At 46.4% G+C, this 27,985-nt stretch overlaps 1 protein-coding gene and 1 long non-coding RNA gene across 4 annotated transcripts in view; one reads left to right on the top strand and one right to left on the bottom strand.

The window, feature by feature from the left end:
* The window catches only part of ACACA (acetyl-CoA carboxylase alpha), a 270,884-nt gene that overhangs the window by 40,761 nt on the left and 202,138 nt on the right, over positions 1 to 27,985 (bottom strand). For all 3 annotated transcript variants that reach the window (XM_038758869.1, XM_038758870.1, XM_038758871.1), the window contains 5 exons: positions 25,055 to 25,151; positions 20,771 to 20,867; positions 20,107 to 20,242; positions 9,086 to 9,263; positions 1,550 to 1,662 (listed from right to left, as the gene is read on the bottom strand). In XM_038758869.1, the coding sequence (XP_038614797.1) occupies positions 1,550 to 1,662; positions 9,086 to 9,263; positions 20,107 to 20,242; positions 20,771 to 20,867; positions 25,055 to 25,151 (621 nt within the window). The remainder of the gene's footprint in view (positions 1 to 1,549; positions 1,663 to 9,085; positions 9,264 to 20,106; positions 20,243 to 20,770; positions 20,868 to 25,054; positions 25,152 to 27,985) is intronic.
* LOC119939106 lies at positions 20,848 to 22,360 on the top strand. Its single transcript, XR_005454637.1, has 2 exons — positions 20,848 to 21,057; positions 21,973 to 22,360. It is a non-coding gene; the product is annotated as an uncharacterized LOC119939106 (long non-coding RNA).

The raw sequence follows: 27,985 nt of genomic DNA, 5'->3' as shown, positions 1-27,985 counted from the left end.
TTTGATTACTTTAAATAATAATAATGATATTATTATTCAGCGCTTAGAACAGTGCTTTGCACATAGTATGCGCTTAATAAATGCCATTATTATTATTATAATAGTAATAATGTTGGTATTTGTTAAACGCTTATTATGTGCTTACTTTTCTAAGCGCTGGGGCAGATACAAGGTAATCAGGTTGTCCCGCGTGGGGTTCACAGTCTTAATCCCCACGTTACAGACGAGGTAAGTGAGACCCAGAGAAGTGGAGTGGCATGCCCAAGGTCACACAGCAGACAAGTGGCGGAGATGAAGCAGTGTGGCTCGGTGGAAAGAGCCCGGGCTTCGGAGTCAGAGGTCATGATTTCGAATCCCGGCTCCACCAAATGTCAGCTGTGTGACTTTGGGCAAGTCACTACCTCATCTGTAAAACGGGGATTGACTGTGAGCCCCACGTGGGACAACCTGATCACCCTGTAACCTCCCCAGCGCTTAGAACAGTGCTTTGCACATAGTAAGCACTTAATAAATGCCTTCATTATTATTCTTACTATTATTATTAGAACCCATGTCCTTCTGTCACCCAGGCCCGGGCCCAATCCACTCCGCCATGCCGCTTGAGGTGGTCTTGAGATGCCTAGCTCCTTGCAGGCATGGACCTTGTCTATCATATGCTCTCAGGTATCTGGTACAGGGCTCTACACAGAGGAAGTGCTCCAAAAACGACGATGACCACGATGAAACAGAATTGATCTCCAACGGCCCACCTGGCGGTAACATTATCATGTGGCTGACCGGGCTGAAGCGAATTCTCCGCCTCCTTTCATCTCTCTAGTTTCCGCTGTTGAAAAGAAGAGCTTCCCCACAGGAATCAGTCACTCAACCCCCTATTCCCCACAGAGACGCAAGAAATTATATCTGGACTGTCGGGACAGCAGACGGGCTGACTGCATTAGGTGTGAGCAACCCACTGGCCTCTTCGAGCTCTCCCGCTTCAGCTCCACCCCTGAACAAAGTCAGAAATTTTCCCGGGCCAGAGAATCAAGTCTCCAAACCTCAAGGCAACGAGCTGACAATACACTCAGAAATACTCAGTCGAAGCAGAAGCCTGATGAATTAAGGAAGTTCAACCAACACAACGTGGAACCAAAAGCTCAGAGTGCCTTGCACCTGTTCTTTCTACCACTCAACAGCTCTGTAAGGCCAGTACGGTAAATAAGAACCAGTTCCCTTGAAGAGGGACCTCAACAATTTCCTATTGTGCAATATTTGTCACCCAGAAAAAGACCCTGAAGCCTAAAGATAGGAAACTGCCAGAAAACATTTTTAAATATATATACACACACACAAACATATATAAATGTACAATCTGTATACACTAAGCGTCATGCTGCTCTCCCCACACACAACCGCGACAACCCATTTTTTTTTAACCATTTGGACAGAATACAGATCATCGTGAACCTGATCGAATGCCCCAACCGCCCCCATCCCCAGCCCAAGACCATTCTCATTTCAAAGCAGCAGAGTGACTCAGTTTACCGTTTGGAGGACACACCAGACATACCTAGTCGCTCAGCCAGGTGGATGTAGATTGGGTCCACTCGGCGCATGGTTTTCACCAAATCCTTTCTGCGGAATTTGATTTCCACCGTCCCCTCTGGTTCCAGGACCGATCCCCTGATAAGCCAAAGACAAACAGAGAGAGGGGCTTTCAGTTCATAAAAGGAGAAGAAACGGGCCAGGTTTAATCCCAATTTAAGGGTCAGAAGATGGGTATCATAATGCTTTTCGGCCCATCCGTGTTTCGGGCAAGGCAGGCGGGGGTGGAGACGGGCCTCAGTGAAGCGCTGGAAGTCTTGCCCAAAGCAGTGAAACAAGTTTCACAGCGGGTTCAGTTCACTCCCCATCTCGGGCTGAGGTGGACACCAGGACCTCCAGAGGATGAGGGCATGAGTTTTATATTCATTTCTAGACGTACCCACCTCTGAAAAATGATATGGGTGTGAAGGCAAAGAACCTCTTCCATTTTGGATGTGCATGAGAGCTCTAACGTTTACCGGGTCGCACACCAGAGAGATCCTGCCAAGTTGTCCCAAGAATCAAGACCATGGGGAGGTCCAAAGTGAGAAGCGAATCAGGGATGACCACTCTGGGGGTTGCTTTGCAAATGGTCCAAAGCCAAAACATCCCATTCTTCAAAGGCTGATGATGCCGGGAGTCAATGTTGAAAGATATCCCTCAGAAGAAACTCCCAGTTCAGTGAAGTAAGACTCCCGAAGCAGGACTTGGATTGTAAAAACAAATTCCAAACGACTCAAATTGCTTTTAAAGCATGAGACGGAGCTGCTTCTTTGTTATGGGAAATAATCAGCATTTTGATGGAATGGCAACATGGAGCAGGGGAAAATTCATGGAGACAAATTGCCAACACTGGGCTTTGGGATCAGTTTAGTCTGAAAGGTGTTTCAAGATGCTTGGGAAATGGGACGTCAACCCCTAAAAGGACTAAGGAAAACCTTCAACACTTTCACGGCAAAAAACCCTGGAAAACTCATGTATACAGATATAGATATATACCCTTCATTCTTGAAGACACCAACAATGGTACACTGCCTTTTCCCAAATCTCTCATCTATTTTAATGCCTGTCTTTCCCTCTAGACTGTAAACTCCTTGAAGACAGGGACCACATTTAACAACACCACTGTACTGTACTTCAAGTGCTTAGTACAGCGCTCTGCACACCGTAAGCATTCAAATTCCACTGACTGATCAACGGGGACCCTGACGTATGAATGAATGTGTGGCTCAGTGAGCAAATACGACACCCAGAATCCCAACTACAGCACGGACAAACGCTGCTGCTTATTGTGTGATCACATTCCTGGCACTGCCCGGTGTTGTTGAGCTGTTATTCGTTTTCAAAGACGGCCCTGCTGATGGTGCAATTCCATTCATGAGTGTGAATGTGGTTGAAACAGTCCAACATGGGACCTACAGTGTCTCCCACATCACTGGCATGAAGAGGTAGTTCTTTGCAGCACCAATATGAGGTCCGTGACGGTTTATGAGACTGCCTTTTGGTATCCCGAGCTTTGTAAAGTCTTGGTTCAAGGACAGCAATCCCTCCCCTAGTTGCTGCCGTGACCGCTCAGCCATCTACTATTATGCTGCATTGTAAGAGATTGCTTTGTCTCGTCGTATGCCGTCGAGTCATTTCCGACCCATAGTGACACCACAGGCACATCTCTCCCAGAACGCCCCGCTCTCCATCTGCGATCGTTCTGGTAGTGGATCCATAGGCATTTCTTGGAAAAAAGAAGGAAGTGGTTTACCACTGTCGCCTTCTGCACAGTAAACATGACTCTCCACCCTTGACTCTCCCGTGCCGCTGCTGCCCAGCACGGGTGAGTTTTGACTTATGGCAGATTGCCTTCCCCTCGGCTAGCCACTGCCTAATAATAATAATAATAATAATAATAATAATAATAATAATAATGGTATTTGTTAAGCGCTTACTATGTGCAAAGCACTGTTCTAAGCTAGGAACAGAATGGGTAGGCCTCTGCTTGACTCTCTCTCCCATAGCCAAGACTGGTGGAGGACTGAAAACTCTCTAGGTGCGACCCTGAGAGGGTATTGCTAATACTACTACTACTATTTATAAAGCCTTTACTATGTTCCAATCACTGTGCTAAGTGCTGGGGATTATTTAGATAGTAATGATAATTATTATTGTATTTGTTAAGCACTTGGTATGTGCCAGGCACTGGGCTAACCGCGGGAGTGAGTACAAACAAATTGGGTTGGACACAGTCCATGTCCCAGACGGGGCTCACCGTCTTAATCCCCTTTTTGCGGATGAGGTAACTGAGAAACAGAGAAGTGGAGTGACTTGCCAAACACCCCACAGCAGGCAAGTGGTGGAGCGGAGATTAGAAGCCATGATAATGTTGGTATCTGCTAAGCGCTTGCGCTTAGTACAGTGCTCTGCACACAGTAAGCGCTCAATAAATACGATTGAATGAATAGGGAGACAGTCCCTACCCAACAGCGGGCTCACAGTCTAGAATAATAATGTTGGCACTGCTAAGCGCTTACTTTTTTCCATACATGTTGTGTTTCGTCATGTGCCTCCCCTCTTCTAGCCTGTGAGCCCGTCGTTGAGTAGGGACTGTCTCTCTATACAGCCAACTTGTCCTTCCCAAGCGCTCAGTCCAGTGCTCTGCACATACTAAGCGCTCTATTTGTTCTGACGATTTTGACACCTGTCTACATGTATTGTTTTGTTGTCTGTCTCCCCCTTCTAGACTGTGAGCCCGTGGTTGGGTAGGGACCGTCTCTGCGTGTGGCCGACTTGTGCTTCCCAGGCGCTTAGTACAGTGCTCTGCACACAGTAAGCGCTCAATAAATACGACTGAATGATTGAATGACCTTCTGCCACCCAGGCCCTGCTTCCCTAATAATCAGATTGGATATAGCACCTGTCCCACACAGGTCTCAGAGCCTTACTTATGACGGCTTCCCAGCTTGCCCACGTTCCTCTTTCAGTTCACCATTCAGTGAAGGAGCTGTTTTCTTTTGAACATTGCTTCATCACTGATGATCTGACTGCATTCCCGAATTCCAAGATCTCACTGTTGTTGATAATCATAAGAACAGCGATGATAATAATTATAATAATGGGTTTTTGCTAAGCACTTATTATGTGTCAAGCACTGGGACAGATGGAAGATAATTTCTCCCCCTTCTAGACTGTGAGCCCACTGTTGGGTAGGGACTGTCTCTATATGTCGCCAACGTGTACTTCCCAAGTGCTTAGTACAGTGCTCTGCACACAGTAAGCGCTCAATACGACTGATTGATTGATTGTACATGTTTATTACTCAATTTATTTTATCAATGACGTGCATATAGCTATTTACTATGATGGTGTTGACACCTGTCTACTTGCTTTGTTGTCTGTCTCCCCCTTCCAGACTGTGAGCCCGTTGTTGGGTAGGGACCATCTCTGTATGTTGTCGATTTGTACTTCCCAGGCGCTTAGTACAGTGCTCTGCACACAGTAAGCGTTCAATAAGTACAACTGAATGAATGAATGAATGAATGAATCAGGTCCCACGTGGGGCTCACAATCTGAGTAGGAGGGAGAACAGGTATTGTGTCCCCATTTTTCAGATGAGGTCTGGAGAAATGAAGTGACTTGCCCACAGTCACCCAGTTTGACAAGTGGCAGAGCTGGAATTAGGACACAGGTCTTCTGACTCCGGGTTCTTGTTCTTTACAAGACCTAGTGGTCACCCTGGTTCTCTAAGATCCTCTGCTGATGCTTGACAAAAAGGATGCAAGTGACGCCAGTGAAATTACTCAAAAAGCAAACACACATAATTTGTTCGGCCATCACTATATCACTATAGACACATAACTTGTTGCCCTATTTATTCTATTTATTTTGTTCTGTTAGTATGTTTGGTTTTGTTCTCTGTCTCCCCCTTTTAGACTGTGAGCCCACTGTTGGGTAGGGACTGTCTCTATATGTTGCCAATTTGTACTTTCCAAGCGCTTAGTACAGTGCTCTGCACATAGTAAGCGCTCAAAACGATTGATGATGATAACTTGTTGACCTGTCACCATGCTGTCTGCCTTTCCTGTTCCTTTCTTTATGTGTCCATTGTTGGTAATATACTGCCTACGTAGCAGAGTTCTGTAGCCTGAACTTCCCAGTGCTGTGCCTGACCCTCAAGGTAAGTGGAAATCTTTTTCATTTCTTTTTGTTATTGTGCCTCATCTGCATCAAGCAATTCCTAACCTAATGTCTCAAAGGCTTCAGATGATGCTTGTAGCTTCTTACAGGTGAGCCCCCACCCCAAGGGACAGGGGCCGCCTAATTCCCACCGGTGAATTCTCTCTCAGCACTCAGTGTAGTACTCTGCACATAGTAAGTGCTTCATAAATACTATTACTACCTCGACTACTTGCAGCCTGTTGAGGCGGTAAGTTGGAAATATATTCTGACTCCATCTCCAGATCCCTTGGTGGGTCCTCTTAGCATTGGCAGCTATACTGGGTTGAACACGGAACCCCGTCAGGGTCAGTGTGGCCCCTTCATCTCAATCTCCACTGACCACATACACCAGCATGGAGTAGCCTCAAGATCTTCCCACATTTTCTAGCACAGCTGAATTCACTCGGTAATTGCCAGAGCCCTGTTCTGTTGATGGTGTCAAATGCTTTCTGAAAAATCAATGTGCCCAGAATAAAAACCCTGGCATATTGTTCTCTATATTTTTTTCCGCACATTTATGGTGCGGTGCTTTGTTTTGAAGCCATATTGCGATCCTGATACCACACAGCTGACTGTGTTAGGCAGTGGCTTGACCAGGAAGAGCCTGGCAGGAATTGTGCCAGCAGAGAGACTACAGGGATCGTCTCCCAGGAATTCTGGTCACCAAGTCAACAAACTCCAGGAGAAGCAACGTGTTTACCATTCTGAGAGGAAAAAATAGCTCTGAGAAGCTACTAGAAAAACCTGGTTTCTTGAATTCAGGAGTTTCCAACAGAAAATCACCATGTACAAAGAGTCCAGGTAAGACTCCGCGGGAGGGGGAAAGAAATCAGTGTTGACCTCTACAGTACTTGCTTCTAGCCAAGACTCAACGTCATTAGTATCAGAACCACAGCTAATGCAACTGAGTCAGAGACAGTGACTCAGTTGTACATTCTGGGAAATATACCACAGGATTGCCCTTTTTTCTTTCCCCCAGGTGAAAGACTGATGAACATCTCTTCCCCTGCGAATGCCACTGGCTCTCCTTGCCGGAAGAGTAACCCTGTCAAGTTACTTCACTGAAAAGGGTTTCCGGGCTTAAAAATATTTTGTCCACATTTCCTGGTTTGTTTCTGACTCGGAATAAGCCGAGAAAAGCAAAATGGCAATATTCCCAGAGTTTCCCTTGCCAAGGAAGAAACCCAAACCAATTCCACCCAGGAGAAAGCTAAAGAAGGGGTGTATCTTTGCCACAGCTCCCATGGCAAACATGGAGACAGAACATTCAGTACTGCAGTGTCTCCAAGAAGTCTTCCCTGATTGACCTCTCATTTTCCCCACCTTATTCATCCTCCCTTCTGCATAACCTATGCACTTTTGTGTCTGTTCTTCTTATGGTCTTTGATATCCCCTTTCCAACATCACAACACTTATGTAATAATAGTAATAATGATGGCATTTATGAAGCGCTATGTGCAAAGCACTGTTCTAAGCGCTGGGGAGGTTACAAGGTGATCTTTTAGACTGTGAGCCCACTGTTGGGTAGTGACTGTCTCTATATGTTGCCAACTTGTACTTCCCAAGCACTTAGTACAGTGCTCTGCACACAGTAAGTGCTCAATAAATACGATTGATTGATTGATTGATCGGGTTGTCCCACGGAGGGCTCAGTCTTATTCCCGTTTTTACAGACGAGGTAACTGAGGGCCAGAATAGTTAAGTGACCTGCCCAAAGTCACACAGCTGACAAGTGGCGGAGCCGGGATTTGAACCCATGCCCTCTGACTCCAAAGCCCGTGCTCTTTCCACTAAGCCACACTGCTTCTCTGCTACTTCCCCTAACTGTAACAAATCTGTCCCCCCCGTTAGACTGTAAGCTCTTTGAAGGTAGAAATTGTGTCTACCAACTCTATTGTACCGTACACTCCCAAGCACTTAGTGCAGTGTTCTGCACACAGTAAGTGCTTGATAAGGATCATGGACAGATTGATCGATGCCAATGTCTTTCTAAGAAAGTGAGTGGCAGGTGAAGTGGGAAAATGTACCGAAGTGTCCTGGGGAAAGGGCTCTTAGCACTTCCGAGAGAAATGGGGAAGCTGCATTATCAGCTGATTTCACCTCCCTGTATTTCCAGAAGAGAGTAAGTCGTATCGTGGCCAACCCCAATATGGCCAGGGCGTTTTCTTGACACGTCCTTGACAAACAACCTGGGTGTCTACCTCTTGGCTGGCTTCTTTCTTCCATCCAGATTTCTTCCCTTGACAGGGACAAGCAAACTGGATAGGCAGAATCTAGCCAACACAGCAGAAGCCCAGGGAGAAGCTACTGCTGGGACTGTAGCTGGGACAGAAAATTACTCTCACATCGACTCCAAAAGGCCAACCCTGACTAAGCCCCCCTTTTCTCTTCTCCCACTCCCTTCTGCATCACCCTGGCTTGCTCCCTTTATTCATTCCCCCATCCCAACCCCATAGGACTTTATGTACCTGTCTGTCTTCCCCTCTAGACTGGATTATCTTTGTCCAGAAACGCTCGGGGCATATCACTCCCCTCCTCAATAATCTCCAGTGGCTACCAATCAATCTGCGCATCAGGCAGAAACTCCTCACCCTGGGCTTCAAGGCTCTCCATCCCCTCGCCCCCTCCTACCTCCACTCCCTTCTCTCCTTGTCCAGCCCAGCCCGCACCCTCTGCTCCTCCGCCGCTAATCTCCTCACCGTACCTCGTTCTCGCCTGTCCCGCCATCGACCCCCGGCCCACGTCATCCCCCGGGCCTGGAATGCCCTCCCTTTGCCCATCCGCCAAGCTAGCTCTCTTCCTCCCTTCAAGGCCCTACTGAGAGCTCACCTCCTCCAGGAGGCCTTCCCAGACTGAGCCCCTTCCTTCCTCTCCCCCTCATCCCCCTCTCCATCCCCCCCATCTTACCTCTTTCCCTTCCCCGCAGCACCTGTATATATGTATATATGTTTGTACATATTAATTACTCTATTTATTTATTTATTTTACTTGTACATATCTATTCTATTTATTTTATTTTGTTAGTATGTTTGGTTTTGTTCTCTGTCTCCCCCTTTTAGACTGTGAGCCCACTGTTGGGTAGGGACTGTCTCTATATGTTGCCAATTTGTAATTCCCAAGCGCTTAGTACAGTGCTCTGCACACAGTAAGCGCTCAATAAATACGATTGATGATGATGATGATGATGATAGACTGTAAGCTTGCAGGCAGGACATGTGTCTGTATATTGGTATACTGTACTCTCCCAGGCGCTCAGTAAGCACTCGATAAATACGACTGGCTGACAGGAAAGCCCCAAAGGGGCAGTAGATTGTACCTGCTTTCCCGGTCGGCGTACATCTCCATGTGCCGGGGGTTGATGGTGGGATCGATCACGACCCAGGACCCTCCCCGGAGTTCGGCCTGAGGAGGGATGTAAACCAGTACCGGCTGGGAGCACTCGCGTAAGCCGTCCACGATGTAGGCGCCGAACTTCAGCACCTGGTCGTACATGTCTGTGGAGGAGAAGTATGGACGTTGAAGCACATCAGAGCTCACCACCCAACACAACAGCAACTCGACAGAGCTGTGGTTGCTAATTAAAATGCACAATCACACACAAACTCATACTCAGAGACCCGTGTAGCCTCAAAAACAAACAAAGCCCTAAAGCCGCCTTGCATTTTGAAAATCTAAGCTTTGGAAAATAAACCAGCAGAAAACAAACTGAACGAGTGGGTTTCCTTTCGTATTTTCATTTGGTAAAATCGAAGCAGGATTCCTACTATAGCACCTTGGGTTTTCAGAGAGATATTTTTCACTGATGAATCTGCACAGCTCCCATCGGGGCGGGCTGAATCGGCATCCTCACTGTGGATTTGTGTAAGGCCACAAATGAATTAAAAGACTCCACTGTCCAAAGTTGTCAATGAGGTCCTGGAAGGAATGGTAAGTTATTTCTAGCCTACTGTCTATCAACTTGTGTTAATTCCTCAGTTAACCAGTGAACTTCTACCCATAGCGTAGACGATCTGTTCGGTCACGTTTTCAGAATATTAAAAAAAGATGATGATGATGATGATGGCATTTATTAAGCGCTTACTATGCGCAAAGCACTGTTCTAAGCACTGGGGAATTTACAAGGTGACCAGGTTGTCCCACGGGGGGCTCACAGTCTTAATCCCCATTTTACAGAGGAGGTAACTGAGGCCCGGAGAAGTGAAGTGACTTGCCCAAAGTCACACAGCTGACAAGTGGCAGAGCCGGGATTTGAACCCGTGACCTCTGACTCCAAAGCCCGGGCTCCTTCCGCTGAGCCACGCTGCTTCCCATTCCTAAACACAGAACTAATGAGCCAAATGAGCTCAAACATTCCTCTAAATGGGGTTCAACCTTTGTCAGTCAGTTGCATTTACTGAGTGCTTGCTTTGGGCAGATCATCATCATCAATCGCATTTATTGAGCGCTTACTGTGTGCAGAGCACTGTACTAAGCTGTTCAGAGCAGTTGGGAGAGTACAATATAACAATGAACAAATTCGCTGACCCCAATGAGCTTAAGAACCCAACAAAATGAAACTTTTTGAGCAGGTGGTGCAATGACTGCTTGCTAATCGTACAATTTCTGGGCCCTCCATAGCTGCCAGGTGGGCAGGGATTCCCCCGGGCAGAGGGATGAGACCTTCTGTCTTTGGGAGAACCGGTTCGAGATCCCTGGTCTCCACTTTCCACTAAGGCACGCTGCTTCTCTAAACTATGAACTCTAAATTTCTCTAAACTATGGACTTCTCAAGGTAGGTCCACGTCAATTTTTCTTTTTTTTTTTTGTAAATGGTATTTGTTAATTGCTTACTATGTGCCAGGCACTGTACTGAGCGCTGGAGTAGATATAAGCAGATTGGACACAGTCCATGTCCCATGTGGGGCTCCCAGTCTTAGTCTCCATTTTACAAATGAGGTAACTGTGAAGTGACTTGCCCAAGGTCACGGAGCAGACACATAGCAGCGGCAGGACTAGAACCCAGGTCCTTCTGACTCCCAGAAGGACCACCAGGTCAGACTGTTTCTCCTCCCTTCTGCCCTATCAGCCGGCTTGGCCTCTGAAGACTGGGGAGGAAAACAGTTAAAAGCTTGTTAATAAATTCCCTCTCTCCATGGAATATGGACGGGTGGTAAAGGAGATTTCTTGTTTATAGAAGGAGAAAAAAGACTTAAAGGAATGATAAATTTATTGCTAATTATACAACTACTACATTACGAAGTGAAGGGCTTGGAATAAAGTGCTTTAAGTACTTAAGCTAATTCTGTAGTTATGAAAATTGCTTGATTCAAATTATTTTAACTGAATTTATCCTTTAGTAGTGCCACATAACAAATAATTGTGTAATTAGGAGTACATTTTTCACTGTTACCAGTAGTTTACACTCAGAAGAAGAAATAGAAAGGAAGGGCAATTAGCAGGTGGGGAAATGAACAGGAGGATCCACGGTGAAGGTAGCAAAGGAAAAGGATGAACGAAAAAATCTACACTGCCTGGACAACATTGGGAATAAAAGGAATTCGGACTTCATTCCACAATCACTACTTTTTCCCGTCTGCTCCCTCGACTCCGGCTCTCCGAAGAAACATGGCAGCAGCCTTATTTAAAGCAGCATGGCTCAGTGGAAAGAGCCCGGGGTTTGGAGTCAGAGGTCATGGGTTCAAATCCCGGCTCCGCCAACTGTCAGCTGTGTGACTTTGGGCAAGTCACTTCACTTCTCTGTGCCTCAGTTACCTCATCTGTAAAATGGGGATGAAGATTGTGAGCCCCCCGTGGGACAACCTGATCACCTTGTAACCTCCCCAGCGCTTAGAACAGTGCGTTGCACATAGTAAGTTAATAAATGCCATTATTATCATTATTATTATTAAAAGTGCCTTGATTTTTAATCAATTTCAGTCCACGTCTTTAGGTTTGGAAATGCTGTTAATTCTCCCCCTACCCCCGGGAGGGAAGGGTAATGGGATCAATTTGACACCCACCCCATTGCTGTGCAGAAATGGGTTTCCTGGGGTGCTGCTGCTTTGATCACCCTTATCATCAGGGGCTTATTATTATGATTAGTAATTAACATTAGTTAATCAATCAATCAATCAATCATAGTTATTGAGTGCTTACTGTGTGCAGAACACTGTACTAAGCGCTTGGGAAGTCCAAGTTGGCAACATATAAAGACGGTCCCTACCCAACAGTGGGCTCACAATCTAGAAGGGGGAGACAGGGAACAAAACCAAACATAGTAGCAAAATAAAATAAATAGAATAGATATGTACAAGTAAAATCAATCATATTTATTGAGCGCTTACTGTGTGCAGAGCATTGTACTAAGCGCTTGGAAAGTACAAGTTGGCAACATATAGAGACGGTCCCTACCCAACAGTGGGCTCACAGTCTAGAAGGGGGAGACAGAGAACAAAACCAAACATAGTAACAAAATAAAATAAATAGAATAGATATGTACAAGTAAAATCAATCAATCAATCAATCGTATTTATTGAGCGCTTACTGTGTGCAGAGCACTGTACTAAGCGCTTGGGAACAACAAGTTGGCAACATATAGAGACGGTCCCTACCCAACAGTGGGCTCGCAGATATAAATAGAGTAATAATCATAATTGTGGTATTTGTTAAGTGCTCGCTTTGTGCCAGGTACTGTACTAAGCACTGGGGTGGACACAAACAAGTCCCTGTCTCAAACTAGGCTCACACTCTCAATCCCCATTTTACAGATGAGGTAACTGAGGCCCAGAGAAGTGAAGTGACTTGCCAGACGATGAGATCAGGATCAGATCTCGGGTCCTTCTGACGCCCAGGCTCTACCCACTAAGCCAATGCTGCTACAGGAAAGGATTCAGGAATTGTTGATGTCTGGGTCCGGGCCTGCCTGGAATGGGGAATGAGCGGGCAGAGAGGAGGCAAGGATTTTGGCCTTGGGCAAACCATCTTACTTCTGTGTCTCTGTTCCCACATCTGCGTAGTGGGGATCCAATACCCATTTTCCCTCCTACTTATAACCCTTTGTGCCATTTGGGAACTGATTACCCTGTGTCCACCTCAGATGCTGTCTACTTAAGTCTCCTTTCCTTTTAAGAAAGATGGAGCCTACTACACAATACAGCCAGTTCTAATTCCTGGGATTAGCCTAAATTTATTGGTAATGGACAGGCATCGTGTGTGCATTGTCCTCTTTTCTTACACTGATTATAGCTTTTAGACTTTGAGCCCACTGTTGGGTAGGGACTGTCTCTATATGTTGTCAATTTGTACTTCCCAAGTGCTTAGTACAGTGCTCTGCACATAGTAAGCGCTCAATAAATACGATTGATGATGATATAGTAACCCCCACTTCCTGGGCTTACATTCTCACACCTTTCTGTTAGCCACAGTTGGTCCAATATGGGAGCCTGTGCGAGTCAGTATGTGAGTCAAATATTTTAGACGGTGAGCCCACTGTTGGGTAGGGACTGTCTCTATATGTTGCCAACTTGGACTTCCCAAGCGCTTAGTACAGTGCTCTGCACACAGTAAGGGCTCAATAAATACGATTGATTGATTGATTGAATAAATGTAGAGCACAAAGATGGAAGCTAGTAGGTCTCCCCCTCGTCCCCCTCTCCATCCCCCCGTCTTACCTCCTTCCCTTCCCCACAGCACCTGTATATATGTATATATGGTTGTACATATTTATTACTCTATTTATTTATTTATTTTACTTGTACATTTCTATCCTACTTATTTTATTTTGTTGGTATGTTTGGTTCTGTTCTCTGTCTCCCCCTTTTAGACTGTGAGCCCACTGTTGGGTAGGGACTGTCTCTATGTGATGCCAATTTGTACTTCCCAAGCGCTTAGTACAGTGCTCTGCACATAGTAAGCGCTCAATAAATACGATTGATTGATTGATTGATTGATTGAACAGCTACCTGGGGCAGCAGCAGAGAACCCTGTTTCTGCTGGGATTCTCCGGGATGCCTTGGCTTGGCAACTGAACCATCAAGGCGTCCTCTCCCTCCTTCCCGCCAATTCCTGGGGAGAATCCCTTGCCACCTTCATTGAAGTTAGCAAGGCATCAGAAGCCCAAATTCCCATTTAGCAGTTGGGAAAGGTTTGGAGATCTGGGGCCCGGAGTCAGGACGAGTCAGAGAAGCAGCCTAACTCAGTGGAAAGAGCAGGCGCTTGGGAGTCAGAGGACGGGAGTTCTCATCCCTCCTCGCCGCTTTGTCTGCTGTGTGACTTTGGGCAAGCCACTCGACTTCTCTGGGCCGCAGTTACCTCATCTGTAAAATGGGGATTGAGACTGTGAGCGCCAGGTGGGACAACCTGCTTACCTGGTATCTAACCCAGCACTTAGAAACAGGGCTTGGCACATAGTAAGGGTTTAACAAATACTATATTACTATTATTGTTATTATTAGGATCCTTCAAGGATGGTTATATCGCTTTGACTCTTCAGTTTCATAATAATAATAATAATGATGGCATTTATTGAGCGCTTACTATGTGCAAAGCACTGTTCTAAGCGCTGGAGAGGGTACAAGGCGATCAGGTTGTCCCACAGGGGGGCTCACAGTCTTCATCCCCATTTTACAGATGAGGGAACTGAGGGAACTGGGGCACGGAGAAGTGAAGTCAATCAATCAATCATATTTATTGAGCGCTTACTGTGTGCAGAGCACTGTACTAAGCGCTTGGAAAGTACAAGTTGGCAACATACAGAGACGGTCCCTACCCAACAACGGGCTCAGTCTAGAAGGGGGAGACAGAGAACAAAACCAAGCATATTAACAAAATAAAATAAATAGAATAGATATGTACAAGTAAAATAGAGTAATATGTACAAACATATATACATATATACAGATGTTGTGGGGAAGGGAAGGAGGTTAGACGGGGGGATGGAGAGGGGGACGAGGGGGAGAAGTGACTTGCCCAAAGTCACACAGCTGACAATTGGCGGAGCCGGGACTTGAACCCATGACCTCTGACTCCAAAGCCCGTGCTCTTTTCCACCGAGCCACACTGCTTCTCTGTGAGCCCACTGTTGGGTAGGGACTGTCTCTATGTGTTGCCAATTTGTATTTCCCAAGCGCTTAGTACAGTGCTCTGCACATAGTAAGCGCTCAATAAATACGACTGATGATGATGATGATGATGAAATGTGTTTCAACCTTATGGTCGTTATTGAGCACGTGCTACATCAACAAGTACGATATGAGTTGCTTGGAAGCAAACAGTAAAAAGGAAGACGTCATGGCTCCGGCCCATAAGGAGCCCACAATCCAGCGGGGGATATGTCTCCAGTCTGAAAATGAAAATTTTCTTTCAGTGTAGTCTCTCTTCCTGCTTATTCCTGATTATTATCTTTAATTTCTCGGTGGATTTACCCCAGCATTTAGAAGAGTACCTCTTATGTGGTAGCAGGCTTACTAAATAATCTGTAATGATGATAAGGCTGGTTCTTTAAAAAGAAAAAATGTCATCCCTTCTCCACTCTTCTTCTGATGGTTGACAATGGACATTTATTGAACTCAAGCAGGTGTTTTTCAATTCCCCATTAACAGGGGTAGGGGTCCCAGTATTTTTCTTTCAGAAAAAGGTCATGCTTATCGATATTAAAACTCATTTGAAAAAAGAGAGAAGAGTATGGGTTTTCCACTCTCGGCCCAACAGATGGAGAAAATGGCACACTGTGATGTTTCTTGAATCAATAGAAAAAAAATACCCAGGTTTTGTCTGGACTCTGTGTGACCAAAATGGCCCAGACAGCTCTGCCTGCTACAATTTCTCCCTTCTTGCTGTACAAATTCCTTTAGATCCAGGGATTGCAGAGTCAACGTGAGCGTTGAGAAAAAGGAGCGGCCAGAGCTTTGCTAGAATTTGCAGGCTCGTGCCAGGGGCCGTTTCCGGGTCCAATCCAAACCCAGACAAACAATTAAACAATCAGAGGGGCTGAAGAATAGCATCGATACTTCCCGGCGACAAATGGCCGGGAAGAATGATCTCTACAAACAGCCGGAAGACTTCGGCCGGCAGATAACAGGGCTTGCAAACACAAGAATATCTGGTCTTTGCTGTGGAATGTGGTGGCGGGGGGGAGAGGGGGGAGGTAATGTCAAATCCCTAAATTTCAGAATGCATAGTAATTGGAGAAAGGGAACGTCCAAATGGAAAAAAAACAAACAACAGAATGTCGGCGGAAAATGTGGTCTTCCCCTCTCTGAGCAATTCTCCTACTGACCGACCGACCCTCTATTGTCCTGAAAGACGGAGGTGGAGTGCGATATAGGCTCTTCGGAGCGACAGGAGCTGTGTGTTTTCTAGTGTTACAATCGTGCAAAGGCCACCCTCCCCGTCTCCGAGGGTGCCTTTCGCCTGCAGACAAGCGCCGGGACACGAAACCAAGCCTTTGCCACCGCCCCGCGTGTAGAAAAACCGGCAGCCGCGTCCATCAGGCCCGGGAAAGGCGTTGCAGACTGCGGTCTCTACGATTGCTCTCCGCCCTCGAAAAGTGAGCCGGGATGCGTCAGTTAGGGCAGGATTATCAGCTGGCACGTCAAGGTAAACAACAGGCGTTCGCTAGCTGCGTTGGCGGAACGACCCCCTCGAGCCCATCACGGGCAACCCGGTACCGTCTTTCGACGTTCGAGTAACCGGAGATTGAAAATAGCCTTTCATCTGGGTTAAAGGGTCCCGAAAGTGGTTTTGGGTTTTGGGCGCTTTTTTAATTGTTATTTATAACCTGTCCCAGGGAAAAAAATAATAATCAGTATAACACGAAAAGCCAACTGAGAGTGACCCTGTAGCAGCAGCAGTGAGGCAGCTTAATATCACCGGGATTTGCATCCCATCAAACTATTCATGCTGAGGCTGGGACCCTGGTGCTAATTTCGAGTAAATTTCACGCTTGATGTCTCCCTGTTGTGGGTCATTGCCGGTTCGTCTAAATAAACTGCTTCCAAATGGCTCTTCCATCTAAATATTCAGCCAGTTTTTATAATTTAATTTTGCATTATGCTGAATAGCCTTCCGGCCAGATAGAGCTCATTGGAGAAAGCACCAATACCATCTTGGTAGGTCTTTTCTTTATTTATTTATATTTTTACTGCTTGAATTAGACCTCCTAGGCCGACTAGTAAAGAGTTTTTTTTTCCCCTCCACTAATGTCAATTTTCAGCATAGCAAGAGCTGTCTCTAATCTTTTCCTACTCATTACACACAATTTTGGAGTCATTTTACCCACAGTGCAGTAGGCTCCTGGCTGTGTGTTTGTGTGCACTGAGGGATGGCATAATTGTTTATTTTCCCTCCCCGCATAATCCCCAGCCAGTATTGAAACCCAAACTGCCAACATCTCCCTAAGGGAGGCGGGGAGTGACAGGGGGAGGCTCTCTGCTCAGGTCCCCGTATGGGAGATAAAGCGTACAAAACATCCTCGCCCACATGTAGCTACAAGAGAGAGACTCTTCCCTTTTCCCTTTTCCCTCCTCCTTCCGCCTCGCTCGATGCCCTCTCCTCTCTCGAAGGCCTCGAGTTTTGTAATCAGTGATGTGGAAGGGGAATAGTAGCAGTTCCTCTGCAGGGACAAGGGACACCTCTTCACCTCACCAAAGACCCCTCCAAGGCAGAGCCCGCCCCGAGCGAGGACACCAGAACCAGCCCAAGGATGAACCGGGCCGGGAGTTACAGTTCGCTTTGGAATCCCGGACATTCCCTGATTGGCCCTTGTCGACGTTCATCCGATGAGAGTTATTCATAATCAAGAATGAGAAATCGAGCCCACATGATTATCAGAGGGGATTACAGCAATCCAACTTGGGAAGGAGGTGGGCAGGAGGTTAAATCACTTCCAAGTGACTTGGATCCGTGCCAGGCTTATTCCCCTAGGGTGGACGAGGGTCGGAGTGTAAAAAATTTAGCCGATCGATCTGAGGGGCAGGCCGTCTACCCCTGGCTTCCCGGCTGAAGCCGGGAACAAAAGATAAAACTTGAAAACTTGACTCTCTGAAGGGGATGACTTGAGGGCATAGTAGAATACAGAGGTCCTACTGTGAAGTGGGTTTCAAAGGTTATATACTGTTAGGACATGAAGTAATCAATGGGATAAGCAGGGTTTGCTGATACTATATGGGACCATCCTTACTCTATCAGGAAAACAAGAACGGGACAAAAATTCTGTTTCAAGACCCGCCCCCCTCCTTAAAAATTATATTAAAAAGAAAAAACCTAAGTCACGTACAAACACAATTGCCATTTGTGGCCTGGCCTGCCTTCTGGGAGAGATGCAACGGCCACCCCAGTTGGTCTTGTACTTCCCAAGCACTCAGTACAGTGCTCTGCACACAGTAAGCGCTCAATAAATACGATTGATGATGATCATCATCATACAGTGCTATCTCTGTTCCTTCTCTCCGTTCTTGGGGCTGCTGGAGTTCACAGCCCGCCTCAAGATCTTAAAAACTGAACTGCCAATCCCATTTTCTGAAAGGCAAAGGAGCAGGAGGTGGGAGGACTGGGTGAGCAGAAGGGAAGGGAGTGAGTGATGTTGGGAGTGTGAGGATGCGGAAGGAGACCGCTCATGGGTGAGTGAACCGGTGACGGTACCTGCTCTGGGCTGGGAATGCTATTGAAAGAGCTTTTTTAAATTTTACTGAATGTAGCTATTTGTTGACCAGAATTTGCAAAAACCAAAACTAACACCGAGCACTGAACACATGCTTGCCAGGCGTGCTCTGTACAGACAAAACTCAAGTCTTTTAATGGCCGGTACCTCTCCTGATAGAGAATCCGCTCCAGAAACACTGACATCCACCTCCTAGATGGTGAATTTGCTTTTTCTACCTTTGGATGCTGTATTGTGACCAGTCTTGTACCAAGGTTTCCCTCTACCTCACCATTTTCATTCACTCAACCGTATTTGAGCGCCTACAGTGTGCAGAGTACTGTACTAAGCGCTTGGGACAGTACAATGTAACAATAAACACACAATTCCCTGCCCACAACGAGCTTACAGTCTTGGGGGGCTTTCAGTCTCGCCATTGGAGTGGCCCAGAAACTGCCCGCATCACGGCAGGGTAGGGGGAGGGTTAATGTTGTGGGATTGTGACATTCTCCTTTAGGGACAAAAAAAGACCCTTGCGGGGGGTGGCAAAAGAAAACAAACACAAATCCAAATCAACTTAGCCTCAGGGTGGCAAAATAGTCGAAACCTGTGAAAACTTCGAGGCCGCCTTTGGCTGGAATCACCTGAATAACTATCACAATCCCTCTTTGGGTCGAGAGGCCTGGTCACAAACCTTTCCTTCCACTCTGACTGAGAAACATAGGGTCACTCCATGAACTACAAGATTGGCCAATCACCCTGACAGTCTGGATGAGGCCACACACGAGAAACTACTTCCGAGCTTCTCCCGCCTACTCAGACTGTGAGCCCCCCGTGGCACAGGGGCTGTGTCCGACCTAATTAACTTGAACCTGCCCGAGCCGTTCCAACGGTGTTTGACACGTAGTAAGAGTTTAACAAATACCATAAAAAAAAGATGCTGCTTTTTTACCGGCAGAAAGGACTCCATTCCTGGATTCCCCTCTGAGCTCTCTGAAGCACCCTAGCTACATTCATTCAATCGTATTTATTGCGCGCTTACTGTGTGCAGAGCACTGTATTAACTACATATGTGAACTACATATTCACCATAACTATTCAACGCCGATTCAGTTCCCACCTCATGATAGGGGATGTTCAGAACAGAACAGATCAGGCAGCAAGGGGCTAATCTAATAAAACCCCAGGCTCTGGTCATTATGGAACTTATGACTGTATTACAAATGATCTCCAAGGGAAATTCTTGGGTGTAATTCACAAAATTCATCTAAAGAATGCTTTGTTTCAGAAACTATCTTTAGACAAAAGCCTTAAGTAAGGAAATTGTTGGGAAGAAAGGTAAGAATAAACCCAGATTTAAAAAAACATATTTGGGGCCTACTAGTCCGAGCTAGGCCGGGAAAATGGACGTGCCCCAATTTTACCAACAGCGGGCATTTTGATAATGTCGGGCATGACTATTCCTCAAGTTTGTACATGGGGGAGGAATATACATGTGAATCATCCTCAAGTGCAACCCAGCAAATACGTGTAAGGGAAGAAGGTTCCCAGGAATTTTTCTACCGCAGCATGCTACGTCAACCCCAGGGGCCTTGTCAGCTCTGCTCAGCCCACGTTCCTTTGTAGTATTAGACTCCACATCCTCCCTCTTTCTCTTCTCTCCCTACTCTCCCAAAACCAGCGAGTCAGACCCAGCACAGACATCTAGAAAGAAAAATCACCTTTCATTCCACCAGAAAAACCTCTCCAGTTGGCAAACACCATCAGAGGCAGCCCCTCCCGGTTGAAGTCCTTGATAGCTTGATACGTCTTGAAGGCCGAGTCTGGGAACCAAACCTGGCCAGCCTGCTGGATGATCTGCCAGGGAAAATCAGAGGGGGGACAGCCGGTTAAGAAGGATTTCTGAGGTGAGGAGGATCTGATTGAGAAAACAAAAATCCCAAAACTCACAACCCCACCCCATGCCCATTTCTGAATTTCCAACTCCAATTTGTCCTGTTTTTTCTGGATTACTTAATTAGGGGGGAAATGGATCCAAGAGAATCCAGTCACCTGCAGAAGCACCTCAAGAGCAACCAAACCACCCCTCCCACAAAATACGCAAGTCAATTTGAGCAAGTGAAAGGGCAACACGAGACTGCCAGCCCCTCAAACAACACGTTTCCAACAGAGTCGAGGTATATTTGATTCTCGGGCAAGGCAAAACTTGCTGTCCGTTTTGATTCATCTTGCAGCAGAGCCCGTGGAAGTTTGGAATGGCTTGATATCCCTTCTCACCAAATTGATGGGTTGCAATGTTCCCTTTACAACCACGGGCTCCGCAGAAGGAGATTGTGCCAGCGAACAACTCCCGGAGACGCACAGCGTGCTTTAGAGATGGCCTACCTTGGCCTCAGAATCCAGGTTTGCAGGATCAGCTGGGATACTTAGCTCCACTGTTCTGGTTTCTACGGCAACCACTCCTACAGGTATTCCTCCCAGCCTGATAACAGATGAGGCGCATAAGAACCCACCTATGTTACCACTGCCCAACTAGTCATTTATTTTCCAATCTCCCATCAAAACTCTTGAAAAAAGAAGAAAAAAAAAAAACCACGAGCTGAATAATGCGTGTGGACTCCAGGCGAGAGACAGGCCGGGTTGGGGACTGAGTCGGAGGACACAATTATCTGGTAATACCCCAATGCTTGGCACAGAGCAAATTCCTAATCGACACTACTAAGAACAATTAAAAGAGAAGGAGCGCCCAGAATTGAAGTAAATGAAAAGGACGGTGATGGAAGCATCAGGTCGAATCTGTGGTTTCAACCCAAATCTCTCCGACTCTATCAGGATGAAATTGGAATTTCTAAGCAAGCAGGGGTGTCCACCACCTTTCCATAGATAGCAGTACACGTCTGGGCTTTCCACTACAAATTCATTCATTCCATCGTATTTACTGAGCGCTTACTGTCTAAAGGGAACTGTATTAAGCCCTTGGAAGGAGACAATACAACAATAAACAGACACAATCTCTGCCCACAGGGTGCTCACGGTGACCCATGCGGGTAAGGGTAGCTTACAGAGGCTGGGGGAGGAGACGAGAAGATCTGTCTTCTCTTCCTCAGAGCCGCAACTAATCTTCTGCCCGAAGAGTTGCGTTACTGTCCCGCTGACACCAGATTTCTCCCAAATCAGCCAGGGACAGACGTGCCGCTTTACTGGTATTGGGGTAGTTGGGAGAGGAGACCCTTTCAGATGTGTGTGAATGAGGACCTTGAGGGGTGGGAGGGGAATGGAGAAAGAGCTTTCTCGCCAGCGGGAACAAGACTGGGATGGCGCGGCGTGCTCGGTTTTCGGGAAATGGGACCTAAGTGCCAGAAATACAACAATATCACTTCATGCAGGCTCAATCACAGGAGAATCTGTGTAAATCTCGGCCACTTCACCTCAGCCCTACTGAAGATTTCCAGCGGAAATCGAAAGGGAGACAGAAGAGAAATTGAGAACCGTCCCCCGGGGCACCGAGCTAGAGTCCCTGCTTCCCGTGACAGGGAGGGAGGAATCTTCCATTTCAGTGGCCCTCATATCCATTTTTTCTTTCTCAGTTCTTTGGGGACCCCGAGATGTGATATGGGCTGCTTGTTCCCAGAGGTTATCACCATGACAAATACTCTCAGGAGAGATTCTGGCCATAGCAGTGGCTGCTGGAAGTGTCTTCGGGGCCCTATTGGAGACCAGAGGTGGGACGGGGACGGCGACAGGGCGAGTCGAGACCACCCACCCCCTCCCCATTCGCCTGCACTGAATCATATGCAAAGCACTTCAGATGGTCCCGACGAGCCATGGGTACGCAGGAGGGTCTGGAAATATTCCTATTCGCGATGATTAACAGTCCAGCTGGAAACTTGTAATTGCAGAAGCCGCCCTAAATCGGTAACTTATAACTTCTATATTAGGGCCCATGTGACCTAATAAAGAACATCTTTATCCGGGTATTACGGTTATTTATTGAACTGGAAAACAGCTCAGAACAACTTCTGTTTTCCATTATACTTCATATAAATTTTATCAGGCTAGCACATGAAGATGCTACATCTTGTTTTATAGTGGGTCCCTGGACAAGGTGCCATGGAATAATAAAAGACAATTTACAACCAATAGCACACATATTCCAAACATACATACCAAAGATGAGTTTTGGCAGCACTTACAGTAACAATCCCAGAAGAATATATTTGTATTTATTTTGTGAAATGCCCCTGCTTTTGAAAGAAGTCAGCACCATTTGGTTTTTTATATTCGTGTGAGGACGTGTGCGTGGGAGGAAGAAACTCAGAGCACGTCAGATGAAAAGAAAGGAAAAAGTCAGACTAAAGCCAGCTGGAAGCAGTGACAACTAGAGGCACAAAAACATCCTCTTCCCCATAAATGGTTTGATCTCAATCTCGGGATGAACTCGGTTTTCCCCAAACCGATCGAGTGTAGAGAAGCACTACACTTGTAGAGAAGGAGCATCGTGTAGAGGAAAGAATCCTGGCCTGGGATTAAGAGGACCTGGGTTCTAATCTCTCCGCCACCTGTCCGCTGTGTGACCGTGGGCAAGTCACTTCACTTTTCTGTGTCTCAGTTATGTCATCTGTAAAATAGGGATTAAGACTCTGAGCCCTATGTGGGACAGCGACCCTGTCCAACCCAATTATCTTGTACCTATCCCAGTGCTTAGTATGGTGGCTGGCACATACTACATGCTTAATTACCACAAGTACTATTACTATTATTATTATTATTATTATTCTTATTAAGCGTACGGCTTTGTTCTCTGCCACTTCTGTACAAGGGTCCACTCTGCTTGGGGGTCGGGAGGTGTCAATCTCAGCAATCCTAGTCTTCATTTTTTGAGCAGGAAAACTGAAGCAGAAGTTTAAGGTGCTTTCTCTAGGGGTGGAAAGGGTCAAGGCTAGCCTGAAGAAAGGACTCATTCTGCCCAGTGGTTGTTACATCTGCATATTTTCGGACTGACTCGGTCTCTACGTCGGAATATTAATCCGTCAGTGGTATCTACTGAGCGTTTACTGTGCGCAGAGAACTGCGCTAAGTGCTTGGGAATGTACACTATAACAGAGTTGCTGAATGTGATCCCTGTTGCCCCGAAGGAAAATAATGAAACTGGGCAGAGAAACCTGTACGATGAAGGAGGAGTGCCAGACTGTTGAAGGAAATCGGGAAGCCGATCCCTGCCCTTTCCAGCCCCATCTAGAACGGGTCGGCTTCAGGTGGTGGACAAAGAAAGCCATCGCTTCAGCGGTTGACTGCACATGACCTTCCAGAGAAACTGTTTCTCAGAGGTGGTGGCCACATGGCTCTTCTCAAAGATGGTGGCCGCGCCGCCAAGATGGCAGTGTGGCTCAATGGAAAGAGCACAGGCTTTGGAGTCAGAGGTCATGGGTTCAGATCCCGGCTCTGCCAACTATCAGCTGTGTGACTCTGGGCAAGTCACTCAACTTTCTCTGTGCCTCAGCTGCCTCAACTGTAAACTGGGGATTAAGACTGTGAGCCCCACATGGGACAACCTGATTACCTTGTATCCTCCCCAGCGCTTAGAACAGTGCTTTACACATAGTAAGCGCTTAATAAATGCCATTATTGTTACTATGGAAGTAATCCATCAGTGGGGTGGAGGTCAGGGTCTCAGAACTGAGCTGCTAAGGGGATGTCTGGTCCAGGGGCAGGCCCGGGAGTGACAAATACCCTCGCAAAATGTGGCGCCCGACATCAGGCGGAGACGGGGAAGAGGAGAGGCGGCCCATTTTTTCCCCACCTCAGGGCAGCCAGATATCTGAAGCCGACCCCGCGAGCTTGTACTGAATTTTCTTCAGAGCTTTCGGTTTTGCCATCTGATGCCCCCCCGCCGTCACCGGCACCATGAGGTGGGATGACCCGCGGTACTGAGAGACCCACGACACCGAGAATTATTTTCAAGGCTGGGATCTCCATCTCAAGCCATCGGGGCATGTTGGGGAATCTCAAGCAGGTGCCACTTTCCACAAAGATAAGGAAAAGTGATTGCCCCTGAGAGGAAGGTGAGCTCCCGATGCCGGTCCCCGGGACAGCATGTCTCTCTGCGGCACAGAACTAGATTAAGATCAGGCTTGGCAGGTGCTAGTTATAGGGAGCACTACAGATTATTCCATGCAGGGCTTGCTGTTGAGTGAAGCTCTCTTTAGAGTGGGTATTAACATTTAATGGAAACTTCAATTTCCCACTTGAAAAATGCAGGTATCCCAGCAACCTATTACTGCTTGCAGTCACTCCGGTTTTAGCAGAACTTTTTTGCAAGTCAAATTTGATTAGGAGACAATATAGTGCGCTTACTACTTAAATAATCTCAGAGCCACTGAGGGGGTCGGTTCGTGTTTCCAAGCAAAAGCCCTGGAACCGCGAAGTCACCCACCGCTTACCCTCCCTGTTTCCGGATTTTTTTAAATGGGCTGCGTTTTCAAGAGAAGCACACCGCAAACATCTACATCTCACACCAAGCGTCCTTGGAGATCACCGACCTGGTCAAATCGTCTGTCTCACCCCGGGCCAGAGGTGAACGCTCTCAGGGAGAAAGAGCCATCGGAAAGGGGATTTTTTTTTTCCCCTCAGAAAAGTTAACAACAACAAAAAAAGAAAACTCATTCTTACCTGGCTCGACCAACCACTACGGTCTGGGCCCAAGGTTGCATAATCTCTGAGAAGGAGCCGTAGTCAAAAAATCCACTCAACCACTGGCCTTTCTGGCCTAAAGACGAAGGACAGAACATGTCAGGGACAGGGGAAGGAGCGCGACTGGCTTAAAAGCCTTCAGCAAGATGGTCTAGTGAAACCTTACAAGGTATTTTGGGGTTTTATTTTTTTTAAATAAAGAAAAAAATTACACAGAATGATAATACAAGGGAGCATTAGGCGGCTGAGCGTCCGTTTGACTTCAAACATCATCTCCTATTTCATTTGCTAGCTTGTATAAAGACAGTCATTTATCAGCAAAGGCATCATTTATTGTTAAACGATGAGGTTCAGATAGCAAGAGACGAGTCTGCATGCTTTTAAATAAATAACATCTTTTTGCAAGACACCGCAAACATCTGTCAAAAGGCAGCCAAGTCATTAAAAGTATTTGCAAAATACTTATTTCTATTTTACAACCCAGCTTAATTTTTTCTATTCTAATTTTTAAAGAATAAAAAAACAAAGACAGCCAATCAGTAAGTATAGACAAACTGTTGGTGTCTGAAGACCGGGCCCTGAATCTGGGAAAGGAGGGGATAAGATTTCTGGCTGGAAAAAACACAGGGTTTATTTACCTCCACTACAGGAAAGACCCTGCATTTCATGTTTAAATGGATTTTATCAAGAATCTTGGGCTTTGAAAAAAGGCTAATTCTCTTCCCCACCACATTTAAGTCCCAATGTCTGGGAGGCAAAAACAACAGCAGAAAACCATGAAGAAGAAATACTGACGAATCTTCCTTTTTCTAGCACTCACTCACTCCAGGCACTCCCAGTTCCTATACTACCTCAGATAACGATACCATCATCGACTTGGTTTCTGTGCAGTGTTTTTACTTTACCGATATTATTTTCCTAAGTCCTCCTGACATCCCTGGGAGGGAAAGAGAGGTAAGGCCCACTTTCCAGATGAGGAAACTAAGGCCCAGAGCCGTGCTTCTTCCACCAGATCACGCTGCCTCCTCTCTGAGGGCACAGGCAGTGAGACATCAACTGCCTTATTTGTCACCTCCTGAGGTGTGGGTCACTGGGGTCACATAACGGCACAACTTGGAAGCAAATTTGGGGGTGCTGCCTCTGCTACCTATTGAGCTACCCCAGACAGGGGACAGGGCCAAGTGGGAGGTGACACCAGCTTTTTTTTCTTCCCGTTTCCTCAAACACGGCTGCTGAAAACTCCATTATCGGTACCAAGGGAGGCCAGCAAAACTAAGTCCCAGGGACCTTGGAGAGCTAGGTTTCCCTTCCCACCTCTAAGTATTCTATTCACCACCCTTCCAGTCAATCACTCAACCAACGGTACTTATTGAGCGCTTCCTGCATTGTGCAGAGCACTGTCCTATCAATCAAGGGCATTTATTGAGCACTGACTGGATGCAGAGCACTTTAGTAAGGGTTTGGAAGAGCACGATACAACAGAGCTGTAGACACGTTCCCTGCCCACAAGGTGCTTTCAGTCATCAGGGGGAGATAGACATCGCTCTTACTGTCCTATTACCCAAAAAGATGACATAAGCAGGGGTAAGGGAGAGAGTTGAGGGAGTCCAAAAGAGTTCTTTTTGTGCCTTTTGGAGTTTCATCCATTGTTCGTGTCCTGGATGCTGATCAATTCTCGGGAAAAATTACAGAAGATACCCAAACTGCAAACAAATCAGTGGTATTGCTTACTGTGTGGAGAGCATTGTACTGAGCGCTTAGAACCGACTGATTATCCACAAAGATCACGATGCTTTGTGAATCATCTATGTCATTATGTAGCCATGTTCACTATTGAATTCAGTCACACGCAGGCAAGGTGACAGAAAACGACCAGGTCCTCTTTCCTTTACTGGCAGAAAACAAATCACTAGCAAATGCACCTTCAGCCTCGATATTCTTCCAAGCACCTCGATCGGGTATGTTCTCCTCAATCAATCAATCAATCAGTCATATCTACTGAGCGTTTACTATGTGCAGGGCACTGTTACTAAGCGCGTAGGAAAGCATAATATAACGGAGTTGGCAGCCCCCTTTCCTGACCACAGCAAGTTCACAGTCTAGTGGGGAAGACAGATACGAGTATAAAGAGATAAATTACTGATATGTACGTAAGTGCTGTGGGGCTGAAGGTGGGATGAGCAAAGGGAAAAATCGAAGTGCAACGGTGACGCAGAAGGGGTGGGAAAAGAGGAAATGAGGGCCTCTTGGACGAGATGCGCCTTCAGTAAGACTTTGAAGGTGGGGAGAGTGATCAAACAAGACACCTTCCATTTGACAGGTAACCACATTGACCCCACAAGATGTCTGCAAATCACTGTTTCCCAGCTTTCTCCCTTGTCCTGTAGCTCTCACTGATTCTTTTAATTCAAACAAGTCTCTCCACCCCTAAAAACCCAAGTCCAAAACCAATTAAAAGTGGAGATCTGAGCAAGCTAACCTCTGCTGACTTAAACAGGATGGAGAGTGTTTTATCAAGACCAAACTTGTAATTACTGTGTTCTACATTCCCTGCCTCCGTGGCCTTAGTGTAAAATGTGATCATCCATTTCAAAATTATCTCTCTATCGTGAGCCCAGAGCTGATCGTTTAGATTCCGGTCTCGTGTTGGGCGTCAGTTTGAAGAATATCGCGGCACTATCTCCTCTAATAAATGGCTTTAACTTTTCACCTAGGAGATATCTGCTTTAACTTATCACAGGGAATCATCTGCTTTCCTTAACGCTTCCACTAAATTAAAATCTGAAGTCACTCGATTTGGGAGCGGTCTGAGCAGTACGTAGACAGCAGGATGAATTGCTGGGGAGACGATGAAAAAATATTATCCAAAAAATGGAAAACTTAGTTTATCGCAAATCTCATTTCAGTCCA

The sequence above is a fragment of the Tachyglossus aculeatus genome, chromosome 17 (genome assembly GCF_015852505.1).
Source record: "Tachyglossus aculeatus isolate mTacAcu1 chromosome 17, mTacAcu1.pri, whole genome shotgun sequence".
Lineage (NCBI taxonomy): Eukaryota > Metazoa > Chordata > Mammalia > Monotremata > Tachyglossidae > Tachyglossus > Tachyglossus aculeatus.
This window is presented reverse-complemented; position numbering and strand designations above follow the sequence as displayed.